This window comes from Thyridium curvatum (genome assembly GCF_004353045.1).
Source record: "Thyridium curvatum strain D216 chromosome Unknown NODE_17_length_530222_cov_84.051745, whole genome shotgun sequence".
NCBI classification, from domain to species: domain Eukaryota; kingdom Fungi; phylum Ascomycota; class Sordariomycetes; order Thyridiales; family Thyridiaceae; genus Thyridium; species Thyridium curvatum.
Window position 1 is genome coordinate 22,171 of NW_022156772.1, and position 9,952 is coordinate 32,122.

The window sequence follows — 9,952 nt, forward strand, 5'->3', positions numbered from 1 at the left end:
TACGTGGATAGTGGACGGATCGATGAAGCTATCTCGAAAATGATGGCAAGCCTCAAGGTTAGTGACTTGTAAGTAATGTAAGTACATTAACTCAGGTGCCTAATCAGGATATATTACCTAGCTAAGGTGCTCTATAAAGGTGGTAAAAAAAGGATTGCCTGGGATCATTTTGGTTTTTGTGTTCTCGAGACAAACCGGAAGGTCCCATGCCCGTGACTGCTTTCCAGGCTGCGAAGCTTGAGTGAGTTCGCGGAGCCATCGGCGAGCAATGGTGTTGGCGGCTGATTCGTCGACCTCGAATCTCCGTGAGAACCGAGGATAGATTCTGTTAGAAACACCATTGAACCCCCGTGAAAGGTGGTCTCTGGTCAGTCTCGCGCCTGGTCGCCCAATACCAGTTCACTAGAGGGACTGCCTGCAACGCAGCCTTCAAGGAATGGGGTTGTATTAGCCCTCACTGCTCGCGTTCGTAAAATGGGACCCTGGAGCCCTCGTTCCTCTCGAGCTAGGGTCCAGCCTCGTAGGCCCTTCGCTGCGCAAATAAAGGTGATATTCAGGTAGTCGGTACCTTGAGCTCCATCTCATACTAGTCTTGAGGGGTCCTGGGCAGGGCAAAAAGTGGTCGAGCTCTGGTATATAAGATGAAGATTTGCAAAGGAGAGGAGACTGCCTACAATTGGAGTCAATTGCGGAGTACACGTAGTTACTTGCGACCCTAATTAGCCCACTACCTAGCTGCACACTGAACCACCTGCAGCTTTCCGGGCTGATTAGATAGCACTTAACGCGTAAAGAGTCTAGACAGACGCGTCTCCCCTTTCCAAGCCTTCACGCCGTTAGAAACGATGATATCACAAATGCTAGTTTGACCGGCGGAGCCCATCTTGTCTGGCATCGACTCCACGATATGGCGGGCGCATCCAAGCCCGCAGAGAAGAAGCAGTCGTCTCTGACCAGCTTCTTCACCCCGAAGACCGTCAATGGCCTGTCGGCCGCATTTCACCAGTCGCAGCACAGCCCGTCATCGCCATCGCCTGCCGAGACCACCCGGAAACGACCCCTGGAAGAAGACCCCGACATCGCAAACAACCGCCCGCATCGGTCCGCCAAACGCACCAAACCAGCCGATTCTGTCGATGTCGAGCAGAGCGGCTTCTTTCCGAAGGATGACGCCCAGACATCCCACTCGCCCGCTCCGAGGCCGAGCGCCAGGACAGAGCGCTACGTCTACAATGACAGCCATCCCGATGCCGGCGAAGCCATGTTTGTTGACGGCGATGACGACGAGGATGCCGCGACAAAGAAGCGCAAGGCAGAGCTACACAAAAAGTTTGTCAAGAAGCTCGGCCACCCCGATAGCATGTCCCGTTTGAGGAGCCGCGATACAGACGAGGGCAACGGGGCCGATGGAGAGGACGCCGACGATGCGGATGCTGCCGAGGACGATGAGCCACCGGCACCGGCCAAGTCGAAGAAGAAAGGATCCAAGACCGGCAAGCTCACGCCCATGGAGCTGCAATTCCTAGACATCAAGAGAAAGCACATGGACACCATCCTGATCGTTGAAGTTGGGTACAAGTTCCGCTTCTTTGGCGAAGATGCCCGCATCGCCGCCAAAGAGCTGAGCATTGTTTGCATTCCCGGAAAGATGAGATACGACGAGCACCCTTCCGAGGCCCATCTAGACCGCTTTGCATCGGCCAGCATCCCCGTGCACCGGCTCCCAGTCCACGCAAAGAGGCTCGTCGCTGCCGGCCACAAGGTGGGCGTGGTCCGCCAGCTCGAGACGGCCGCCCTCAAGAAGGCCGGAGACAACAGGAACGCGCCCTTTGTCCGCAAGCTCACCAATGTCTACACCAAAGGCACCTACATTGATGAACTCGGCGAGCTTGACCAGGGCAGTGACCAGTCGGGCGCGCCGGCTGGTGGCTACCTCTTGTGCATTACCGAATCCAAGGCCAAAGGTTGGGGCACCGACGAGAAGGTCGATGTCGGCATCCTGGCCGTTCAGCCGGCTACGGGAGACATCATATACGACAACTTTGAGGACGGCTTCATGAGGAGCGAGATCGAGACCCGCCTGCTGCACATCTCACCGTGCGAGCTCCTGATCGTCGGCGAGTTGACCAAGGCAAGCGAGAAGCTCGTGCAGCATCTTTCCGGCAGCGCGACGAACGTCTTTGGCGACCGGACGCGTGTCGAGCGTGTGGCCAAGGGCAAGACCATGGCCGCCGAAGCCTACTCCCACGTCACGCAGTTCTACGCCGGCAAGCTCAAGGACAGCTCCCAAGATGACAAGGCGGCAGCGCTTCTGGACAAGGTCCTCAAGCTCCCGGAGCCCGTTACCGTGTGCCTGTCGGCCATGATCACGCACCTGACCGAGTACGGTCTAGAGCACATCTTTGACCTGACAAAGTACTTCCAGTCCTTCAGCACCCGCCAGCACATGCTGCTCAGCGGCACCACGCTCGAGAGCCTCGAGGTGTACCGGAACCAGACGGACCACTCGGAGAAGGGCAGTCTGCTCTGGGCGCTCGACAAGACGCAGACTCGGTTCGGGCAACGGCTCCTCAAGAAGTGGATAGGCCGGCCGCTCCTCGATAGGGAGCGCCTCGAGGAACGTGTGGCCGCGGTCGCGGAGCTCCTCGAGAACCAGTCCACCGCCAAGGTGGACAAGATTGAGCAGCTGCTCGTCAAGACCAGAACGGACCTGGAACGCAGCCTCATCCGCATCTACTACGGCAAGTGCACACGCCCCGAGCTCCTCGCTGTGCTTCAGACGCTGCAGACTATCGCCACCGAGTATGCCGCGGTCAAGTCGCCCGCCGACACGGGCTTCCAGTCTCCGCTGATCGGCGAGGCCATCGCCTCCCTGCCGGCCATCCTCGACATCGTCGTGTCCTTCCTCGACAAGATCAGCACCGATGCGGCCCGTAAGAACGACAAGTACGCCTTCTTCCGGGAGGCGGAGGAGACCGAGGACATTACTAACCATAAGCTCGGCATCGCCGCCGTCGAGCAGGAGCTGGACGAGCACCGCGCGGCCGCCGCCTCCAAGCTGTCGAGGAAGAAGCCCGTCGACTACGTCACGGTCGCCGGCATAGAGTACCTCGTCGAGGTCTCCAACGCGGATCTCAAGCACGTGCCGGCCTCGTGGGCCAAGATCAGCGGCACCAAGAAGGTCTCGCGCTTCCACACGCCCGAGGTCGTCCGGCTCATCAGCGAGCGCGACCAGCACAAGGAGGCCCTGGCCGCCGCCTGCGACGCCGCCTTTGCGGACCTGCTCCGGGCCGTCGCCGCCGAGTACCAGCCCCTGCGCGACGCCGTCGCCTCCCTCGCCACGCTCGACTGCCTGCTCTCGCTGTCTCGCGTCGCCGCCCTGCCGGGCTACACGCGCCCGACCATCCTGCCCTCGTCCGAGCCGCCCACCATCTCCATCACCGGCGGCCGCCACCCCGTCGCCGAGCACACCCTGCCGACGGGCTACATCCCCTTCTCGACCTCCCTCAGCTCCCCGGCCCCGCTGGCCCACCTCGTCACGGGGCCCAACATGGGCGGCAAGTCGTCCTTCGTCCGCGCCGTCGCCCTCCTCACCCTGCTCGCGCAGGTCGGCTCCTTCGTGCCCGCGACGGCCATGGCCCTGACCCTCGCCGACGCCATCCACACGCGCATGGGCGCCCGCGACAACCTCTTCGCCGGCGAGTCGACCTTCATGGTCGAGGTGTCCGAGACGGCCGCCATCCTGCGCTCCGCCACGCCGCGCAGCCTCGTCGTCCTCGACGAGCTCGGCCGCGGCACCAGCACCCACGACGGCGCCGCCATCGCCCACGCCGTCCTCGACCACGTCGCCCGCCACACGCGCTGCCTGACCCTCTTCATCACCCACTACCAGAACCTGGCCCGCGTCGCCGAGGGGCTCGGCGCCGGCCTCGTCAAGAACGTCCACATGCGCTTCCGGGCCTCGAGGGCCGGGGGCCGGGGGCGCCAAGCAGCGGATGGCCGAGACAGCGGCGGAGACGAAGAAGAAGACGTGGATCACGACGGTGACGACGACGACGACGAGGAGGAGGAGATCACTTTTCTGTACGAGGTCGGCGAAGGCGTGGCGCACAGGTCCTACGGCCTCAACGTGGCCCGCCTGGCGAGGATACCCAAAAAGGTTATCGAGGTGGCGAGGCACAAGTCTCGCGAACTAGAGGACGAAGTCAAGATGCGCAGGCTTCGTGGTGCAGCCAGGCTCATGTCCGACGTGCTAGGTGACGGTCCAGACCAACTCGACCATCTGATATCCAGCATCGAGCAACTGTAAGCAGTGTGAGTTGTACTTAAGTATCCTAGACTTAAGTATCCTAGAGGAACCAAATTGGTTTGTTACAAGCGAGAGCTGGGAGCAGAGCACCTCTCCATGAACCGGGAGGCAGCGGATATATGTTAAGGCGCATATTCTTCTCGTCTTTGTCTGACTAGTGTAGCTATATGGAATTGGAGCTTGACTACTTTGATACCAACGGACTTTTTCTGGGTTTTGAAAGGGATATTCCCCAATTGCAGAGCAAGATTAGACGCCATTAATCCCAACATATGATCTACAGTCTGCACCGAGTTCCACCAGCCTCTTCTACTTCTTTGCTGGCGCGGATAGAGAAATATTCCTTAAGGATCGAACGGTCTGCTGCAGGTATCTTTTAAACTGTGGAAAGCAGGAAAGTTGAACGGGCTTGCCGCTCTGGGAGATATGCTTAGGCAACGCAAAATTAAACGCAGAAAAAGAGTCAGAGTGGATGCCCTGCCACTCAAATATCGAAATCCGTGGTGTGCCGTTGGGTCGCGTTAGCATATGGGTTCGATGGCTGAGAAAGAGAGAAGGCGCCGTAGTCCAGACGGCTAGCATGTGACTGCAAGCCACCGTGGGTCTCCTTGGACCCATCATCGTATAGGACTGAGCCGTAGGGTTGATACTGCGCAAATCCCATGCGGGCTTGCGAGTACAAAGGGGTAAAGGTCAAGCTTTCAGAGATACTAGGCGGCATGGTGTGACCGCCGCCCAGAAAGTGCTGAGAGTAGGAAGTCGAGTGTTGTCGGTATCCGAGAGTCGACGTGTCAATAGAGTTGTTGAAGAAACGGAGACCCGGAGTTTGCCTCGAGAGAGGGAGGGGTGACGCCAGCAGCAGGTTCGGGTTGATGGGCTGCAGCGTGGTGCGTGGTCCTAGGTCGAAGCTGCGAAGCACAAATGTCAGCAATGAGTACGGGACAGCTTAGGGTAGAAGGTGGGCTCACTCATTCTCTTCGATTGGGCTCTCGGTGCGACCTGGGTAGCCCAGGTCAACACCTAGGGTCTCCGGAGAGCATGACACCTGCTCACCCGGGCTGCAAGGGGCCTCTTCCTCGAAAACATCAAGAGCGTTTCTCATGATCCCGCGAGTTGGAAAGGGTGCTTCATCTTCCCGCTTGATCATATCGTCCAGGTCATCATCGGTCGCATCGGTCTTGACCGAGAAGTTATTCTTGAGCTGTCCAGCAGCTCTCGTAGATGCTCTCGTCTGCCGGGTGGTGGTGACGTCGGCGAGGGGCTGTCGCCGGCGTTTGCCTGCCGCCTCATCAAACCCTGGCTTTCTGCCTCTGGGCTGCCTACCCTTCTTCGCCTTTGTGGGGCTTTCAGGGGGCGACCGCACGCGCTTCTTCCGAGTAGTCTTCGGTAGAGGACTACCGTCAATAGAGGGGCTTGCGTAGATGTCACGGCTCCGCTGGTACTCCCCATCTGTGCCCCAAATACACTCTGTCGGCGTGACGGCCTGAGAAGTCATCTTCATGTTTTCAAGGACTGAGCCGTCCTTGCGCTGATTGCGCTTTCGTTTCTGATCTGGGGTGGCCGAGTCGAAGAGGTCCATACCGGGCCAGATGACCCCCTTAAGCTTGCTCGCGTGTCCATCTTCGTCTGTGTTCTCCGTGGTGACAGCAGTGGTAACCTCGGAAGCAACGAGGCTGTCGGAGGTCTCGGTGGTCGACCTTGAGCGTTCATACTTGATCTGGAAAGGGTCACTTGGAGAGTCCAATAGCTGGTATGGTGAACGAATTCGCTTTGCCAAAGGGGTGTGATATGCCGAGTCATCCAAACGCGGGTCTTGATTTGGGTTAGGATGACAGAGGGAGCGGTGCGGCCCAGCGGTATTCCACACCCCGACCGGGGGCAAGTGATCTGCGTCTGTGAAGACGTCGTCTGGATCTGCTTTGACGGGTATGGGCTGACGTGTCGAGGGGCGAGCTGAGGACTGAAGAGTCATGCTTCAGTACAAGTACTTCAATAACAAATTGGCGTTTATCTTACTACGTTGGCGCGCGGGCGACCCCGCCGTCCAGTCTTCTTTTGCTCCTTGGAAGAGAGGCGTTCAGCCAACAGAGTCTCAATTCCATTGTCGTCGTACCACTTCGTGTACCGTCTCAGGGTGTCCTCAGCCCCTGATTCTGATTTGGCACGCATCTCTATGTTGAACTTGTGGTGTAGATGAGACTTTGAGGAGACATGTGTCAAGAGATGGGATATGTCGGAGAACGACGGCTTCTTCGGGCACAGGATACACTTTAGCGGAATAGGCCGGGGCTGGACGTCTCTCAGCTCGGGGTCCATCTCGGCAAGGGCCGCCATCATCTAGAGAACTGGTGTTAGTTTGGGGAATGTCAAGTCTTGAAGCAGGAGGGTTTCAACACGCAAAGGAGAAACGCGCTTGGACTCTTGAAGCAGAGACATACGCCTGAAGTTGAAGAATGGTCGACACACACTGGCCGCGATGGGAGGGACAGAGCTAGCAGGCGTCTAATACCAGCTAGGGTTTAGGAAAGAAGCAGTTGACGTAGTGAGTCGGGAAACAGACAAGAGAGAAACAAAAGAACAAAAAAAGCCAGAGCACTGAAGCGAGACTGGTATGGGAGCAAGGTTGGTAGCAAGGGTAGGGAGCAACGTAGGACGAGCGAAGACGGTGTAGGGACAGTTGGACGAAAGAATGGACGGGGGCATCGGAAGTGGTGATGTTTCGTGGAAGAGAGAGGACGTGGAAACAATCCGAGATGGGAAGTCGGGGGAAAGAAAGGCAGGACTCTTGCTTGAACCCTGTGAGGAACTCTCGGGGACCATGGAGCACCTACGATCTCAAAGGCGGCAGCCAAAAGCGGAAGACTAAACCCGTTTCTCGTCGAAGAAGTTACTTATAGGCACAGGCTTGCGCTGCTTCGGCGAGAGAGCGGTCTGGCAGGATCTGTTATTGTATATCAGTGCCTGCCTTTCAATGATCGTCACCAGGAGTGAGGGCAACTAAGGTACCAAATCTATTGGGCACGTAAGTCGTGCTCTCGCGAGTACGTGCGTGCGACCTGGTCAGGGTTCTCGGCCAGAGCGGTGGTGAATATTGGCAAGCACCACTCTGGGAAGCTCGTTAGCATGGTGGTCAGCTCAAGAGTGGTCGGCAAGCTTAGCAAAAAGTCTGGGCGGGAGCAGAGCATTTGATGAGATGGGCGAGTCCAGTGCTGGAGACATGTACAAACAGTGAGGGCCGAGAGGAAGAGAAGGAAAGGTTCGGAGCAGAAACCTGGCACAAACGCGGAAAGAAGACTGGTGATGGATGGAAACTGAGAACGCAATGAGAAGATAAGAAAGGGCAATGACGATGATGAGCAATACCTCCACACGTACCTGACTTCAAGATGTAGGTGTTGCTGATTTCAATGCAGGGAATTTGCAATGCGTTGGATGCGTCCCAAACAGCACCCAGGATGACTTCAGGGTTGAAGGGAGAGATTGGTTCAAGAAATGAAGATGAGAGGAGAGGCAGAAGAGATGATGCCCTCTGGTGAGACCAATCCGCTGCCTAATGCCACAGATTGATCTGCTTGTCTGGTCAAGTGGTACTTTGGATTAGGCTGGCTGGTGGGCATCAAGGTGAGGTACTTGACTTTTTATCCGCAAGCATGACCAGGAGGGAAGGAGCAACGGGGTGGTCTGCCACGCGTGCCTGCCCTCAGAGTTCGTGACTCCTGGACACCAAAGAACAAAGAAGGCCCACAGGCTCAAGTCAGCTGAGGCTGCTAAGAATTATTGAGCGAAACAAATCACCTCACATGGAATTGAGTCTGATCTTATAGTTCAGATGAAATCTGTAGGACGAGCATTCTGCATTGTTTCTGTTGATCCCTCCAGCTCATCTAAATATTGGAGGTGCATCAGGGGATCTTCAGACGGCAGTGTACTGACTGGGACAGGCCTAGATTGTTCCTCCAGAGTCCGAGGATGCGCAGTAGAGGGCATACTGATGTGCTGGACCACGCTCACAGCGACAGTTTTACACCCAATGTCATCTGAACTGACCTGCCCAAGCCCCCAACAAGAGCAAGAGGTCGGCACAGTCTGTCAATAGATTCTTCCTCTGCTCGTGCCTTGTATTCTGAAGACACGGTGAGGCTGTCAGCAGATTATTAGATGGTACGAGCACGCAGGAGCGGCGTCTAGAGCAGGCTTGGAGGGGATGAACCAGAATGCCAGTGATGGACATCCTTTGCCAGTGACCTTCATTTATTGCCGATCACCCGCTCTATGGTGCTCCTGGGCATGCAGTAGGCCGGGTGGATGGCCTCAAGGCCCGGGTATTCCAGCAGGCTCAGCCCTGCAATGCTGTAGACAGTGTGCCACACATCAACCATGTTGCCCGGCCTGTCACCGAAGCCGCCGAGTTCTGGATCTTGGCAGGTCAAGATGAAGCCGATAAGCTGCTCACGGTCGATCCAGTGAAGACGACCGATGATTGCGAGCGGGCTCAGTACCCACCAGCTGTAACATACGTCTTCTTTCTTCTCGGGGCGGCCATTCAGGCCCCCGCCCGCCACTTGCCGCTCGCTGAGCCATCGTGCTAGTCGGTCCTTGTCGATAAGGTCAAGCTTATCCGCTATGGCCAGCGTCGCAACGCAAGTGAAGATCTGGCCCGAGTGCGACTCGGCGCCCGGGCTGACGCCGTACCCGCCGTCAAAGTTGCCGCACGCGACAACATGCTCGATCGCCTTGTCCACATCGACAAGTGAAAGCAGGCCCAGGAGGGATAGAGCATTGAAAGCGCCGTAGAGAAAGCGCGTATCCTCTTCACCCCATTCATCACCAGCAAATGTCCCGGTCTCTCGGTTCTGGAGACCCGCGATGACTGTTCAAGCGAGGTCAGAGAAGAATGTAGACTAGAAGATCCGAGATACTAACACTTTCCCACCTGCGCCTTACCCCGGCCCCTCGCCTCGAGCTCGTCAAATGCGTCGATCATGGCCAGAATCTGCACCGCACTCACAGTGTAGAGCATGTGGGCATCGTGGCCCGGTGCAGCTCCAAAGCCTCCGTTCTCGTGCTGACATGAGAGCACAAAGTCAATCGTCTCATCTCTGGGCAAGGCGTCAGGCCGGCCCATGATGTGAAGGGCCGTCAGGCCCCAGTATAGCCCATTGAGCCGGAGATGTTCGGTCAACCAGTAGTCATACTCATCTTTCCGCGTGTCCAAGCTTTGGATGTACTTGACATGCGCATCTGTGGCAAGGTCGAGAGCAGCCGAAGCCGCGGGTGTCTGTGCCATTTTATAGAATTTTGAAACCACTCGGGCCGTCTGCTGGCCATATGGCTGTTCCTTTTTGGATGTTTGGTCGTTGAAGACGATGAGGTGAATTACGTAAACCGGTGGAGCTTGAGGTGGGTTGGATGGTTGCAACCATCACAGCCTGGACAGCCACCTTACAAGTACAAACCTCGTGACTTCTCGAGTCTGCAGGCAATTATTGCAAAGGTCAGGACACTTTGTTCACGGATGCGGATCATCTTCATTTGAGCACAGATCTAGACACAGCAGCAAATACCGTGCGTCTGTTTTCGAGGTCTGTCGATTGATTTCAGTTGATCAGATTTGATAGGCACTGAGGCGGCCATGAATTGTTT

At 56.9% G+C, this 9,952-nt stretch overlaps 3 protein-coding genes across 3 annotated transcripts; 1 reads left to right on the top strand and 2 right to left on the bottom strand.

Moving 5' to 3' along the window:
• Positions 1-907: 907 nt before the first annotated feature.
• E0L32_003718 (uncharacterized protein) lies at positions 908-4,309 on the top strand (the record flags this gene model as incomplete). Its single annotated transcript, XM_031138049.1, has 1 exon — positions 908-4,309. The coding sequence occupies one exon, from the start codon at positions 908-910 to the stop codon at positions 4,307-4,309; it is 3,402 nt and encodes a 1,133-aa protein (XP_030998135.1).
• Positions 4,310-4,793: 484 nt separating this feature from the next.
• E0L32_003719 (uncharacterized protein) lies at positions 4,794-6,646 on the bottom strand (the record flags this gene model as incomplete). The annotated part of the gene is made up of 3 exons (XM_031138050.1): positions 4,794-5,217; positions 5,278-6,269; positions 6,326-6,646. 3 exons carry the CDS (start codon positions 6,644-6,646, stop codon positions 4,794-4,796), a joined length of 1,737 nt encoding a protein of 578 aa, XP_030998136.1.
• A 1,910-nt stretch (positions 6,647-8,556) lies between these two features.
• E0L32_003720 (uncharacterized protein) lies at positions 8,557-9,596 on the bottom strand (the record flags this gene model as incomplete). The annotated part of the gene is made up of 2 exons (XM_031138052.1): positions 8,557-9,179; positions 9,233-9,596. 2 exons carry the CDS (start codon positions 9,594-9,596, stop codon positions 8,557-8,559), a joined length of 987 nt encoding a protein of 328 aa, XP_030998137.1.
• Between the last annotated feature and the right edge of the window lie 356 nt (positions 9,597-9,952).